Source organism: Haliaeetus leucocephalus, unplaced genomic scaffold (genome assembly GCF_000737465.1).
Source record: "Haliaeetus leucocephalus isolate CR32 unplaced genomic scaffold, Haliaeetus_leucocephalus-4.0 Scaffold722, whole genome shotgun sequence".
NCBI classification, from domain to species: domain Eukaryota; kingdom Metazoa; phylum Chordata; class Aves; order Accipitriformes; family Accipitridae; genus Haliaeetus; species Haliaeetus leucocephalus.
This window is the reverse complement of record NW_010973158.1, coordinates 3,911,400-3,928,172: the sequence shown is the minus strand read 5'-3', so window position 1 is coordinate 3,928,172 and position 16,773 is coordinate 3,911,400. Positions and strand designations below refer to the sequence as shown.

At 38.5% G+C, this 16,773-nt stretch overlaps 1 protein-coding gene across 1 annotated transcript in view; it reads right to left on the bottom strand.

The window, feature by feature from the left end:
* Positions 1-5,461, bottom strand: part of PDE4D (phosphodiesterase 4D, cAMP-specific) — a 371,220-nt gene extending 365,759 nt beyond the window's left edge. The window contains exon 1 of the mRNA XM_010580553.1: positions 5,193-5,461. Coding sequence (XP_010578855.1) covers positions 5,193-5,461 — 269 coding nt within the window. The remainder of the gene's footprint in view (positions 1-5,192) is intronic.
* Positions 5,462-16,773: the final 11,312 nt, after the last annotated feature.

Genomic DNA, 16,773 nt, shown 5'->3' with positions numbered 1-16,773 from the left:
AAATAACCTATTAACTTGTGCCTTCCTGAACACAACTGATACAGAGAGAACAGATTGAAATGAATGGTTCCATCAGTTTCTTAAGCACTCCCTAGTAAATGGCCCAGTTGGTGTACTATTTTCATGACAATTTTTATACAAGATGTGGTTTTCAGAAGGCACAGTGGTCCAACTTTCTAAAAAGAAGAACCATAAAGCTTTTTAAAGAGGTCTTAAAGGCTTACATACTACATCAACTCTTTTAATCACAAGTAGTTACGTGCCTTTTTCATAATATAACACTGCCCCACTGTGTAAGTGGACATCTGTGTGAATATTGCATCCTATGATTGTATACCTCATCACATAACAAAAAAAATGAAGGCATTTTGACAGTTCACAACCAGGCCATTTATGCAGTCCTTACAAGACTGAATATTCCTGCCATATGAAGAAAAATGATAACTCAATTATTCATGTGAAAGGATAATAGTCACATGATAAATAAAATGAATCTTGGTGTCAACAGTTCTACATCCCAGGCCATTACAGCGGGAGAGCTATGGGCTTTATGAAAGACAGGCTGTATGCCAGGTGACCACCAAAGCCACTCTGTTACTCCCCACCTCAGCTGGACAGACGAGAGAAAATATAACAAAAGGCTCATGGGTCAAGATAAGGACAGGGAGAGATCACTCGCCAATTACCATTGCTTTGGGTTTGTGTGGTGGGGTTTTTGGTAGCAGAGAAGGGGCTGCAGGGGTTGGTCTTGTGAGAAGCTGCTAGAAGCTTCCCTGGCTCCAAGTCAGACCTGCTTCTGGCCAAGGCCGAGCCCATCAGTGACAGTGGTAGCACCTGTGGGAGAACATATATCTAAGAAGGGGAACCTGCAGTGAGTAGTAGGATTGGAATGTGAGAGGAACACTACTGCGGATACCAAGGTCAGTGCAGAAGGAAGGGGAGGAGGAGCGGGGGAGGAGGAGATGCCCCTGCAACCCATGGTGAGATGGCAGGATGTCCCCCCCCCCCAGCCCGTGGAGGCCCCCGAAGATGGCCGTAACTCCATGGGAAAGCCCGCGCTGGAGCAGTCTGTGCCTGAAGGACTGCAGCCTGTGGAAAGGACCCACGCTGGAGCAGTTCATGGAGGACTGTCTCCTGTGGGAGGGACCCCACACTGGAGCAGGGGAAGAGTGAGGAGTCCTCCCCCTGAGGAGGAAGGAGCGGCAGAGACAACATGTGATGAACTGACCACAACCCCCATTCCCCGTCCCCCTGTGCTGCTGGCGGGGGGGAGGTAGAGAATTCAGGAGTGAAAATGAGCCAGGAAGGAGGGAGGGGGGGGGGGGGAAGGTGTTTTTACTTCTCGGTATCCTTGTTTTGATTTGATTTCATTTGTAATAAATTAATTTGATTTTGTTTTTTCCCCAAGTTGAGTCTGTCTTTTGCCCGTGACCATAATTGGTGAGTGATCCCTCCCAGTCCTCGTCTCAACCCATGAGCTTTTCTTTATATTTTCTCCTCATGTCACCGGGGCCAGGGGGAAGGAGTGAGCAACTTCATGGTGCTTTGTTACCGTCTGGGCTTAAACCATGACAACCATCATGGGCAAAACAGACTCAACTTGGGGAAATTAGTTTAATTTATTACCAATCATATCAGAGTAGGGTAATGAGAAATAAAAACCAAATCTTAAAACACCTTCTCTCCACCCTCCCTCCTTCCCAGGCTCAACTCTACTCCCAATTTTCACTACCTCCTCCCCACCAGCAGCGCAGGGGGACAGGGAATGGGGGTTGTGGTCAGTTCATCACATGTTGTCTCTGCCGCTCCTTCCTCCTCAGGCAGAGGACTCATCACTCTTCCCCTACTCCAGCGTGGGGTCCCTCCCACGGGAGACAGTCCTCCACAAACTTCTCCAGCGTGGGTCCTTCCCACAGGCTGCAGTTCATCACGAACTGCTCCAGCGTGGGTCCTTTCCACGGGCTGCAGTCCTTCAGGCACAGACTCCTCCAGCGTGGGTCCCCCACGGGGTCACAAGTCCTGCCAGGACCCTGCTCCAGCACGGGCTTCCCATGGGGTCACAGCCTCCTTCGGGCATCCACCTGCTCCGGCGTGGGGTCCTCCCTGGGCTGCAGGTGGATATCTGCTCCACCGTGGACCTCCCTGGGCTGCAGGGGGACAGCCTGCCTCACCGTGGTCTTCACCACAGGCTGCAGGGCAATCTCTGTTCTGGCACCTGGACCACCTCCTCCCCCTCCTTCCTCACCAACCTCGGTTTCTGCAGGGTTGTTTCTCTCACATATTCTCACTCCTCTCTCCAGCTGCAATTTCCATTGTGCAGCAATCTTTCTCCCTTCTTAAATATGTTATCACAGAGGTGCTATCACTGTTGCTGATTGTCTTGGCCTTGGCCAGCAGCAGGTGTGTCTTGGAGCCACCTGGCATTGGCTCTATTGGACACAGGGGAAGCTTCTATCAGCTTCTCACAAAAGCTATGCCTGTAGTCACCCCCCAGCTACCAAATCCTTTCCACTCAAACCCAATACAACCACATTGCCGGGACAATTACTCTATCTGCCACCCTCTTCTTGACTGTATCTCAACGCCATTTCAGAGCCTGGAAATCAGGGATTTAGGTACAGTCTAAATGAGTTGTCCTGTTGTACTGAATACGTGGTTGCTGTATTTGGCACCACAGAAATATGTGTAGTGTTATACATTTAGTTCTTATGCTACCTGTATACATAAACTTCTAATTATAAGAAAAACATAAGAAAATAGCAAATTTATAAAACTGGTGGTATTTTACAAAGTCAGAATGGCTTTCCAACTTATTGGTGGCTTGAATAAGATCATGTTATTAAAAATTTTAATGCCTGTGTAAACAATGGACTAAACAAGAAAGATGTATACAAGAATTCAGTGACTATTCTTAAAGTACAAAACACATTAAATCAGAAATAAAAGAAAATTAGAGCACTTATAGAGAAGGTCATAACTATGGTGGAACAAACTATACACACTAAAACCAGAATGGATCCTCCATAGTACAATATTCTGGAGTAAGCTTACAACTACCATTTTCAAAGGCACTTTTTTCCTATGAGCTGCCTAAAATGGATTATATAGGTATGGAATTAAAAGCACTATACTGCCTAGGTAGCCAAAGCATCCAGAAACCACATGTCTATCACACAGCATTTCCGTTTTCTAAATAGATAACCAAGTGAAGACTTATCAGTAACTACGGACTTGATGGGATTTGGCAACTAATAAATTTTGTAAGCACACAGTAGTGCTTCTCCTTCCCTTCATACGCCTGTAACTCTGATCACATATATTAGTGCTTAAGATTAGTGTTTTTTCTCCATCTCCACTTCTGAAATACTATTTTTCTTTGCAGGTTCTCAGGTAATCTATTGTAACTTTCTGCTTGACTCTCTACTTCTCTACTCACTGGAAAAAATGTGCTGCTAAGATGAGCCAGTCTTAAAAATCATTTAGAAATAACTATGAATTGTTTAACAACAGTATTTTGCAGGCCTAGTATTTCACATATCTGGGAAAAACCCAAACATTTCCAACATTCCACATCATGCTGAAAAAGGCACTCTACCCAAACTTAAAACTTTCTGAAGCTCTGAAGCTCTTCTGAAGGAAGTGTATTTAAACAAAATTCCACTATTTAAGACTATGCCAGCCTTTGCCCTTTCACATTGCCCAAACCTGTTTGTTCACTTCATATCTGTCCCTTTTAATACCCTTCCTTTCTCTGTCATCTTAAACTTTCTATAATAACACATACATAATCACACATGATAATTTCCTTCTGCAAACTTTCACAAATTCTTATTTAATTTCATCTTACAATGTAAAACAGCTCTGCCTGAATTATTTTTTTATCCTGAATGTTCTTATGTATGGCTGTTTTATAAATTATTTAATGCAGACCAGCAGTTAGAGATCCTTAATGTTGTTGGGATTTATGCATAACTGTTAAAGGGACATGAAATACCCATCGTTTTCTCTGTAATTTCTGCAATTTTTGACCAGGTACAGTGGTTTCAAAACAAATATTCTTCAGGTATAAAGGCACAGTTGTTTTTCCTCATCCTTTTCAAGGGTAAAAACATTATTTTATAAAAAGAGTATTTTAGCTACATGAATACATACATAAAGATTTAGGGAAACTTGTATACAATGTGCAATGCACATACCAGTCACATAGCTATGGTGTAAACCTAATTTCAGACAAATGAAGATAAACTTGAATAGCATATTCATTTGCTGCTCAGAATGCATGACTAAATTTGTTTGGATATATTTCATTGCCTTCCTTTCTTCATATGACATTTTTATTTGAAAAATAATGGGGGAAAAAATCTCACAAGAAAGAACACATCAAGATCTCAGGACCATCAAGGCAAACAGGAGTGTATTATTGAGTTACAATAATCTCGTATGTAACATTTTAAAAAAAGAATAAATTAAGTAATTAAATTATGCTGCTGTTTTACAGAAGATGGATGCAACAAAATGAATGTCTTTTATAGATTTCATCACAAACACATGTCTAAGAAATGATCAAGTTACCAAAAAAGTAGTCCTAGTGAATCATTTAACAAGGGGTTCCCTTGCCATCTTTCCTCTGTTTATTCTAGCAACTGCTTTAATAAAAATCACTGTTTCATATACAATATCTATTACCACCACTCTTCTGTATCATGTCCTTCTTAATTTGAGCACTGTTAAAAGATAAACAAACTTATGCTATCCTGCTTAGGGGCAGGGGGGTGTCATAAATTACCAATAAATAAATAAACTAATAAACAAAATATTTAAAATATACATTAAAGAAAAAAATTGCCTACTCACTCTGACCTGAACGGCACAGAATGAGATAAGTACTTTTCCTTCCTAAGACTCCAGTTTGTATTTCTGGGGGAGGAGAAGAAAGGAATTATTACCTAAGAAATCATAGGAAATAAAGTAGCTTTTGTGCAAGCAACTATATGTTTTCTTGCTTTAGATAAATTACTATTTTAAACTTCAGGTCTGAAATTAACTTAAGTCACAAATTAGAACTGTCTCTTTCAACCAGAGGGTTTCATGCAGGGATCAAACCAAAAAACATTAGCACTGACATCGAGGAGATAAATGCTCTATGAAAAGAACTTAACCTGACATTTCATGACAACCTGCTCAGTGCTTACCAGGTATGTGCCACAGTGAAACGCCGCTGTTTTGGTATGTTGCTATTTAAAAGCATCCTGCGCAAAAGCCTTGGAGAGTTTCGAGGAGAAATAACTGGAGACAGCCGGGGAGAAGCAGATGAAGATTTCCTAGATGTCCTGGACTTTTCATGTTGCAACAGGTTTTCCCTCAGGGTCTTCACAAGATCTTCATTTAACCATGGATTTTGACAATGTGTATTATCCACTTCAGGAACAGCCAAAGTGTCTGGACTTGTCTGCTGAGCCATGTTTCCCAAGTTATTATGGTCTAATAAAATCAAATATTGGCTTAACTGCTTAAAATACTTCCCTTCTAAATCAGTTCCCAAGAACTGTGCAGAGCTCCAAGTCCAGTTCAGTCTATTCTGTTTTCAACATGGTGTCGCCTGCTCTCAGCGTCTCTCTATAGATAATGATCTACAAAGAAAAAAGCACGCTAACTCCTCCACAGAAACCTATTAAACATTACCACTCCTCTCACAGCCCTGCTGCCAAAGATCACTTATTAGCTATCATAGCAAGTGAGCACAGGAGGAAGAAACTCCTTCAGCACAGCCTTTGTCGGAGCTGTAAAGCTGCCTGTTAAACTATCGGAACTAATGTGCTGCAGCTGCTCGAGTGACTTCTGGTTATGTACATAAAAAGTGCTGGAGGAGGGCTTAAACATCAGATGTGTGCTCATTTTGTTTGGTTATTCTTTCTGTTTGCTTATTCCTGAACCTTCAGGGAGGCTGGAGGGAACAGGGACTGCTGAAAAAACTCTTCTGTTTTTTCCAGGATGTACAGTATTTATCTGTGCAGTCCCCATTTACAAATCAAGATTACAAACTTTTGCCTCTTAAGCTAATAGCAAATTCTAGAATTAAATAATGTAAAAGAGTTTACGTTCTGCCTTCTCCCTCTCCCCGCCCCAAGTCAGTTTACCACAACCAGTTTTCAAGTGCATTTAGGAAAGGCTAACGCTTGCTACCTTAGGTTTTCCAGAAAAACAAAACAAACATTTATGATCTGCACACAAACTGAAATCAGACTCTGACAGCTACTAGTATCTGTTTAACGAGATGTTCTTAATTCAGCATGTCATCATATCATGACCACTACTTGAACAAAGGAAGTGCCTTTTTTCTATTCACAGCTGGTGGGGAAATAAACTATCAAAAGATATTAAAAGAGAACTTCTGAAAGGCAGTTCTCTTCTGCCAAAAAGGCAGAAGTACTTGCAGTTATTTGGTCAATCATACAGCTATTAAATTTCATTTTTAGAGTATCTTTTTTCATTGCACTATACAATAAGATATCGGTGCAGTTTTCTGATCCAACAAAACCTTTGTCAATCAATCCTGAGATTTTTTTTTCATTTTTAATTAAAATAACTCACTTTATTCCAAAAGACAAATTTTTTATAAACATGTTCAATTTTGTTCATAACTCACTGATAGTGGACAAAGAGCTGTAATAACTGGTAGTAGGCTAATATTTGCTTAAGCTTTGTACATTCATTTTTACAGCAACAACAGCAACAATCTTTTCAGTTACAACCATACTTCCTGTTCATCCTACAGGAACAAACTATCACCATTTTGTGAGAGATTTCTTTTTAATGTCAGAACATTGGTTACATATAATTTTCATTGGTACAATATATTTTTCCTCTTTTACTTTGTCTTACAATCCAGCTTTCCTTTATGAATAAGAATTTCCTTCTGAAGCACACAGTGTCCAGGCTTCCAATGGAGTGAAGGGTGTTTGACCACAACTACACGACCAGGTGTGAAAGGCAAATACTGTTTTCTGTCTCATGGCAAATTCAGAAATCCTGCAAAAGCAGCCTTCTGTCACAATGGAGAGGAATCACCTTTGTACTTAGCACCAAAGCCACAATTCCTGATGAGGATTATAAAGAGAACATCATGATGCTGAGAGAAGTAGAGCAGAACAGCAACTAAAAGGTCAGCTTATGTTAAGAATGACATTGCTATCAGGTGTCAGCCCCATTATGTAGACAAGTTTAACTGTACTGCGTCATATGTGAAATTTGATAACAATGTATTTACAAATTTAACTCAATACTGAACAGCACCATGGGATGCAAGAATCACTGTGCATTATGTTTTTGTGTATTTTTCTAAAACTTTATAGAAGATTTAATCACTATGTAAAAACTAACACTGACCAAATATAGAATAAAGCCCAGGTATTATTAAAACTACAAAACTAAAATTTTAAACTATGTTTTATTAGTTTCCAGTTCACTGGAAATGAAGGGCTAATCCCCAGAGAGAAAAAGAATTGGATTAAATCATAACTAACACAATAACTGCTTCCACTCTTTTACAATTGGAAGAGTAGTACAGACAGCACTGGTCCTCAACAAGCAGAAAAAATAAAAGCATACTATATGAAAATGTTTATTTTTTATCTATGAAGAACAAAGATATCACTTTTCTCTTAATCTATTATTCTTTCTTATTTATTAAAAAATACTAGCAAGTCCATATGAGTCCAATAATTTTTTTCAAACAACACACTGTATAATGAGAGCTATTTTCTTTTATGCTACGAAATACTGCCATCTGACGTCTATTCCAAAGCATGGTCTTCAGATAGCGGCAGTAGCTTTATAAAACTAGACAAATGGACCCGTTGGAGATCAATGAATCAATGACGTCAATAAGACCATTAACATTTATTACAGCAGGTCTGGGATCATGCTTTAAGTTGCACTATGTTACAAAGATAATTATAGAAGAGGAAAGTCTTAGTCCACAGAACAGCAGCTTTATTACCCTTGTTCTTAAAAATATTAGAACTAAATCAACAAAGACCTTTAGCTTGACACACTGAATTACAGGTATTGAGTGGGTTTGCCACATATTCAAAGAGGTAATGTGTATAGAACAGCAGGATAAGGCCTTTTAACAGGAAAAGTGAACTCAGTCATTATAAAGCAGCACCATTTGCATGAATAGCTAACTAAAATGTTTTTCCTTACTTGGTTAATGGATTAAATTTCTGAATGTAGATGTTTCATTCCCCCAATACCTTATTTTGACATATGCCTGCCTCTTCCTCCTCCTCCTCCTCCTCAAAAAAAAAAAAAAATATCTGGGAGTACTAAATGAGTATGTTGCACATCCTAAGGGCATTTGATTCACTTTCTGATTAAATGTTCTAATTTCAGGCACTCACAGTTAAATCTAATTTTGCAGGTTTTGCTTAGTCACAGCTGCATAGGTAAAAGTTGTATCAAGATCAGATTTAATTCTGCCTGCTATACATTTAACTGAATCATCTTAAGGCTTAGGTCAAAAGCAGAGAACTAGAATCTCCTTATAACAGAAACTCAGTATTACAAAAATCTAGAAGAGCCGGTGGCTTCAATTCTTTTCCTCCTACTATTTAAAGATACTAAAAAATGAAATACAAGCATTCAATTCTTGTACTTTTCATAAACTTTCTTATAAAATATGTTGCTTATGATAAATGTACTGAAATATTACAGGCTTAATGTGCTCACTTTTCTGTTAATCATGAAGACTAGAAAGAGCTACAGCATACAGAAGAGAATAAGCGAATAGGTTCTGCAGGAAATACTGTACAAGATTAAATATGTATTTGATTTCATATAAAAGAGACTAAACAAGGATTAAAAAGTAATTTCTGTGTTACAGCTACTTTGAACACAGAGTATGATAAAGTTACTTTAATACTACTAATCAACATATAAAATACATTATGCGACTGTGGCTATTTTAAATTACCTTTAACAGAATTTTTCTTATTAGAGCATAAATGCAGTCACTCATGGTGAGCAAAAGAACTCTTTCACATAAAATATGGAGAGGAAAAGTTATTAAAATATCTTACTTGGGACCAAGTAGAGAATTCCAGACACATAGGAATGCAAGCGAAAGAACAACCCTCCGACGTGTTGCTTCTTTGAAAGCAAGCAGACCAGTATCACAGGATCATAGAAGAATTCAGGTTGGTAATGACCTCAGGTGATTAAGTCCACGCTCCTGCTCAAAGCAGGACCAGCTGTAAGGTCAGACCATGCTGAGGTACTAGAGCACCTGAGAATGGTGCAGAAGTGGAGAGAAAAGAAGACAAAGTCAGAGGTGGTTGTGAAGAATGGGTGCTATACCATGTTTTAATTTCCTGAAGCAAATAACAGAATACTGAGGGTATGGTATGACTGAGGAGAATTCTAATTCTAGATCAGGTATAAAATAAGAATCTTGGATGATACTATGATTCTTATTTGGAAAGAGAAGTTAATGCATGAATTGAGGAGCACAGCAGTCAAGGAAGAAAATAAGGAAAAAAGAAGAAATTAATAGGTGATAGGTAGTCTTAATAAAAACTATATAACAGCAAAGTTCACAGCATAAATTCAATCCCTGCCAATTGGCACATACTCAAAAAGCTGATATGATATTTGTGGATTTGTCAAGTGCAGGGTAGTGATTATCAGGCCGTTCTCCTAGCAGTTACATGCACGGCCTGTTGGGGAGACCATAGGTACTATGGAGCTGCAATAGGTGACTAAAAAGGAGATTGGTTGCACTTAGCATAGAAATGGCGGGCATCCTCTGATAGATAAAACTCTCTAATAGACAAAGGTATGGAAAACACATGCAATTCTAAATATTCCAAGGAAATTTCAGGCTGCTGTGTTTATTCTGTGTATTTGATCTAAGTAAGTTTTCAGTAATACCCTAATGGAACAATGGTACCTAAAATGGCACTAAAAGACTGAATTAGGTCAACTTTCTAAATAATAGTCAGGTAGACATACATTTAGAAGTATATTTTCAGAAGGAGAACAGAATAAAGAACAGCTTGTGGTACACCCAAAGTTGGGTATGGTATGTTTACCACCATCAACAAAACACTTGCTCTCACTTAAAATTTAGAGCACTTCTATTTTTGAGAAGTTCCTAATAAAAACTTTTTTTCATAATATCAGCTCAGATTCACCCTGTAATTCAATAAAGTGTTGTATTTAGTAATTTCTTTTATTATATTTTTTGAGTGTTTGGAAATATTGTCACAATTCTCTGAAAATAAACTACTGTTCAGTTACTGATTCCCCCGAATGAGCTGCTGGATTTTTGTTCTCTTTTCTGTGCATGGCAGAAACAACAGAGATAAGAGAACACTGGGTATATGATAATAAAAGAAAAGAAGTAGATACAACAGCTATGTATTACAATATGGCCAGGGTCCATTCTGAGAAAAAAGAGGAAGATTTTGCAATCCATGCACAAGGACTTCAGCAGTATTTTATGCAAATGTCAGAGAAACACTTAGTCTTATACTTTCAAAATATTTGTGAAATGGAATACAGACCCATAACAGAACTTCTAAACCAGCTCCAAACTTTAAACAGAACAGTACAATGTGTTTCTGAAGAATGAATTGAAAATAGAGATTCTCTGAAATATTTGCAAGGTTCTACAGTTCTTTCTACAATTCATGCTGCTACAGAGAATGAATTAAGGATATTTTCAGAATACAGTTTGTTTCTGGAATAAAATTCTATAAACTGAGCGCTGTTAGGGGCCATCCACTGTTGACCCATAAATAATACAGTTAATGGTCTATCAAAACCTCCAGCTTAAAAACATGCATTGCCATACATGCACACAAGAAGACAAAACAAATGAAGTGGGGGAAGCGGTCATCTCAAAAGCAGTCTACTTAGCATTTGCTTATAAATGAAATCACTGTGTCAACACTGCATAGGATAGCCTGGAGATTTCCTTCTAACAAGGTCAGATGTTCCTTAACTTAAAAAAAAATAGGGATTAAGAAAAAGTGCTTCTACAATCAAAAGCTTCCATTAGAAAGGACTGCCGACACAATCCCATTTGACTACACAAAGCAAGCTGTCAACATTTGAAAATGAAATGCCTTTACTCCACCAACCCTTGGAAAAAAGGCCTCAGCCAGTGTGACATGTTAGAATATCTAACAGATAATTCATAAATATAAAAGCAGCATTTCTTTAAAAAGATTATATTCGGTGTGGCAAGAAGTTTGGCTTGCCAGGAAAGAATAGGCAGATATATCATCCCTCACACATATGCATTAACATAGAAGTGAATGACCTCATATGACAAATAAGAATAAACAGAGTAGCAATAACTGTAATTTCTAAACAATTGTGTAAGAAAATATTTCCTAGGGTAAGATTAAGGGAAATGAATGTAATTCTACACAATTATATCAAAGAACAGACAGGAACATTAGGCAGCATTCCTGCCGCTAAAACGCATAAAGATATCTGCTAACTGTTAGTTAATTGCGATTGAAGGACATGGCCCACATGAGCAGAAAATAATTATAAGCATAAATTGCTTTGCAGAGCAGTCCTGAGGAGAGGGGAAAGGAGAGGGCAGGAGAGGACAGGGCACAGAATGAACCAAGCCGAGCCCCGCATCTTCAGTCTGTATTTAATATCGATATAGGCTTGATTAAAAAGTATAACAGCCAGGCAAGTGGTGGCTGTAATCTTACATTTTTTAGGCCTAGACCTGTGACAAGATACTGTTAGAGCTTTTGGAAAATCAATTAGCTTAGTCATGAGAGTGTAATTTTACCTGTTGATGTCAGTGAATGCATGATGACTTTGTAAAAATCTAAGGATTATAAAATATCAGAAGTACTTGGCAAAAAGCATATAGACATTCCAGATTGCCAAACTTCAGTGTTTATTTCTGAAGCTAGCAGGAGCAATAGCTCTTACCAGACTAGGCTTAACCCAGTCCCTCCAAGCACGGTGGTTAAGCCAGAGTATAACATACAAATAAACAAGTACATTTCTGAGAGGTCAGATGCATGCACAGAAAGTTTACTTAGTAAGGAATCTAGACCATCTGTTATATTTCAAGTAATCTGTTATTTTGACCATGCACTAACAGCTGGGAGCAATTCAAAGAAACATTTATAAAATTGAGAGAGGTTAGAAAATAAAAAAATTAAGTCTAAAAGTCTACAGTAAGGCTACATAATTAATCCATTATCTGGAGATGAGCTACTACTTGATGGAAAAAATAAATGCAATAAAAGAGAAATCATAGCTACTGAAAAAGCTTTAATACCACAGGATGCTTCAGAGTTTGGAGACTTCTGCCTATGAATGAACTTATGAATGGTTCAATTCAAGCTTGTTATTGTAAATTGTTTTTTAGAACACTCAAGTTACTAAAATTTTGAGTAGATAATGAAAATATACTTTTGAAGAAACCCATTCATACAATTCACTTAGAGTCACTTCCATTATCTTTTCTATAGTGGTCTTTAAAGTGGTCACTTTATGTATTTGTAAGAACTGGAATTTAAACAACACAAAGGATTTGCTTCTACAGTGTTATTAAGAATCAACAGAGTATATTCCCAGACAAGTGATAAGGCTCTCTGAATAAATTTGGGGGAAAAAATGTTCCTTCGCTGCATGGAAAAGCTTGGGATTGTTATCCTATGAATATACCACACTTTTTCCTTTATAGAGTTCCCCAGAAAGTATGATTTTCATAAATTTTTCTGGAATCAACAGTAGGTATTTGTGTATTTGGCAATTCTATAGTGCGTCTCTCTCCATATTTAGGTGTAGGACTTAAATGGTTTCAGGCAAACTTTTGTGGATATAAATGGAAACTTAATTCTACCCTGCAGTCTTAAATACCATTATTTTCTTCTGAATGTACAGAAAAAAAAAACCCTTCGAAATTCCTTTTGGTTGCATATGGCTTATAAACTCTTTGTATAATAAGAGATCTGTCTTTGTATAAGCAATTTTATTCATCCTAATATTTGCCCTGCTCTCAGATATGCCAAAGTACTGCAATAGCATTTAAATAAGAGGGTCATACATGGTCTATCAGGTAAAGAAAATAAAAATATTTATAATAGAAAGCAAACATAAGTAGCGGACCTTTAAGATCACCTTATAGGCTGCCCAAAACAAATACTATAGAGAGGTTTTGTGTCTGAGCCTACGTCCACTGACTTCAAATGAGGACAGGAACAATCTCCAGAAGTAAGACAATGAAAGAAGAAATCATCAGTCCTCTGTCACCCTCTACAGGAAAAATCCTAAACCAGAAGCAGTTCTTAATACAGAATTATACATATCTGTACCACCACTTCATCACTGGTTTAAGGGACACTTCAATTTTCAAAGAAGTTAATGTTTCAAACATTCTTGTTGGATATAACTGTAATGAAAATGTCCCTTTTCTTCATTTGTAAAGCTGAGGGCAAGAAAAATTGCCAGATCTTTATAGAATATCTTAAGCACTTGTATTACATTAACACCCCTGGATTACTAACTGAAACCAAATCAAACTAGCATGACAAAGAATTATGTGAAACATTTGAGTTGCAGAATCCAGAATTCTAAGCTGAATTTTGAAATATCCTTTCTGTGCTTAGATAGGATATTATGGTTTTAATGTTAACAAAGAACACGTAAAGGAGTTCACTAAAAATAACGTTTACCAGCAAGTGGAAAAGGAACTAAGGATTCAGAGGGATTTTTATGCATTTGAATGTAAAACATGAAATCCATTAACTGAAGGAGATAATCCAAAGGCCAGGCCATGAAGCAGCTTAGTATTTTTCTAGTTTTATAACTCTGCTGTTTCTTGCTCGTTTTCACAGTGTTTGTTTTTATTATTAGATTTGAGATAATTATATAATGTCCTAAGATTAACATTAAGAATAAATATTGAGTCCATTTATACCTTGACTCTAAAACCAAAGGCAAAAACCCCAAAAAACTAAAAAAGAGAGTAATTCTTCCTGAGGTTATATTATTTTCAGTGACTAAGGTAGCACAGCACAATAAGAGATAATTAAATTTTCTGTAGCAGGAAGATTTACCTTTCCGAGTTTTGTTCTCCCTGTTGCTTGGGAAGAAAACATTTTACAAGTGGCAGGCACTTAGATCTTGCAGGGCCCTGAGTGAACTAATGAGCCCTGTGTCAGCTCTGTGCTGGAGCCCCACGTAAGTGGGCAGAGATGCGTTGTGGCCGTGGCCAGCCCTGCCTTCTGCTGTCCCAGTTGGTTCCACTTCTGTTGTAGGTGACTTTGTCTCCAGCCCCACCTCCTGCTCCTCCTGTCTGGACTCCCTGGACCTGACTCGTTCCCTGGCCTCGTCTGGGGCTGCCGGCTGCTCTCCCCTCGCCAGCCCTGCTCAGGAGCTGCGGGACGGTGCCCTGCCCGGGGCCAGGGGAATCCTCTGCTCCTGGCACTTGTGAGCAGCCCTGCTCTCGCTGCTCCCTGACGCACTCGTACCACGAACTGTAACTAACTCAGTGAAATGTATTGGTTTAGTGCATAGTCAAAAGGGAATATTCAAATGCTCTGTCTTGGCAGAACAGTCAGTCAAAAAGCAATGCACGAAAATACTAGAAGAAGTTCATGCCCTCTGTGACTTTCGAGGGCACAAAATTGAAATTGTGCTGATCACAGAACGCAGAGATGTAGAAAAGTAAAGGAAAAAAACCCATCCATGCCTAATTTACCTTAACATAGTTACGCAGTGTACCTTTCTGCTATAAAAATTATTCCAGGAAGAATCAGATAACGCTGTAGGACTATCAAAAGAAAATTTCTACTAGCCAAAAACACTTTCCAAAAACTCTTTCTTGATATTGAGGGCACCAGGCCACACATAATCAGGTTAGAAGGGTGCCTACAGACAGTGCAGTAGTTGCATTTGGGGAATTTTGCTGCCTGCCCCAATACAGAATCAAAGCAGTGGAATACGACAGTCTGGAAGAAGGTGCCTGAGGACAGCCCGTTTTCTTTTTAGGAAGGTTGGACTACCTCTGAAGATTTTAATGTGCCTCTAGAATCATTTGTAGAATGCATAATCTTGTCCACATATAAGCTTAAAAGTCCTTTGCTATCAAAGGAGATTGGGACTGAGTACCTCTTTAGGGAAGTAAGAGATCAAGACTGCCTCTTAAAACAAGCCTGTAACCACAGAACTGCATTTAGGATATTAGCTGCATAATGACTTATTGTCATAGAAGTGAGCTCTCTGTCTTGACGATCGAGACTCCTGTAGATGTTTGGTGGAATGAAAAGAGGATTAATGGAGTCAGCAGTTTTTTGTTATACCTGATTAAAAATGCTGTTGTAGAAATAAAGAGTATCAGAAAAAATGTAACTGTTGAGCCAAAGCATCAAGGCACTTGCATTCCTTTGGGAACACTGAGGCTCCGGCCTGTCTCTTCCTTTAGTGGCAGCAGTTTCCATTAGTGAAGAAGAAACTTGCATCTCCTATGTAGATGGTTTAATTATTTATTTTTAATATGATCATATGCAAATTCATTTTTTGCCAAATGAGATTGGCAGGATCCAAGACAGCAGACCTGATAAACAGCGGCACCTCAACCAGTGATAGAAGATGTCCAGAAACAAGTGTGATGAACCTAAGGAGAGTGCTAAATACCAAGAAAAAAAGAACCATACTGGGTCAGACCAAAGGTCCATCTACCTGACTATACTTTCTCTGACAGCTGGTAAAAGTAAATAATAATTGTAGAGTAGAAAAGAAGCAGCATGGCACTTCCCATAACAGCTAGTTTCCAATAGTTTGCAGTTTGGGACATGTCAAGTTGCATGTTGTCTTTTTACTTAACCAAAAAATTAGTGGATTTTTCTTCCATGTGTTTGTCCAGTCACTTCATGAACCATCTAAACTTTTGTCATCCACAATTCCTGATACAAGGACTTCCACAACTTGATTAAAAGTTCTGTAGAGAGCAATGCATTTTGGTTCATTTTGAACCAGGGAGATACTGACGGGACAAGGAATATATAGTCATATTGGATTCAAGACTGTGGGATCTGCTGGCCTCAGAGGAAGGCTTTTTTAGAAAGGCAATTCTAAATTGCTTGAAGAAAGAAAAGATGAAGTGAAATACTTTCTTTGCCCCAACCCCAGAGCTAGACAGTGGTGGTATGGTTCAGTGCTGGGATCTTGATTATACCAAAATGGGAGCATTCTCTTGCAGAATAGTATCCAAAAGTGGCCCCCAAAGTGGCCTACTAGAAAGCTTTGAATATGTACCATGGTGGGCAAGATGTTGTAGAAGAAGTGTTTGTGGTTCCCTGAGTAACTTTCTCTTGGAAGCTCCCTTTTGGTCACATCTTGATGTGTACAGAGAAAGATCAGAAGGGATTACAGAGAAGATACAGGCTAAGAAAAGCAAGGGGCTGAAGTGCTGTCTCTTTCCAGTCCCCAGGAACCTCTGCACAGGTGAAAATATTGAAACTCTTGAACCGATTCTGTTGTCAATGCTTTTAATGAATCTCATTTTGCAGACACTGAGAGACTTCTGAAAAATGGTCCAGAAACACCTCTACTTCTCCCATCTCTAGAAAAGTAGCTGGAGGTGGTGTGTGATGCTCTGAGAAGGCACATGGCACCAAAGGAAGATGAAGCAATTCAAGAAATGCGTCAGAAACTACACTCTATGTGTACCTTGTTACTGCATAATGCTTAAACTGTTTGGTTTTCTTTTACTCCTGCTCAACTGCA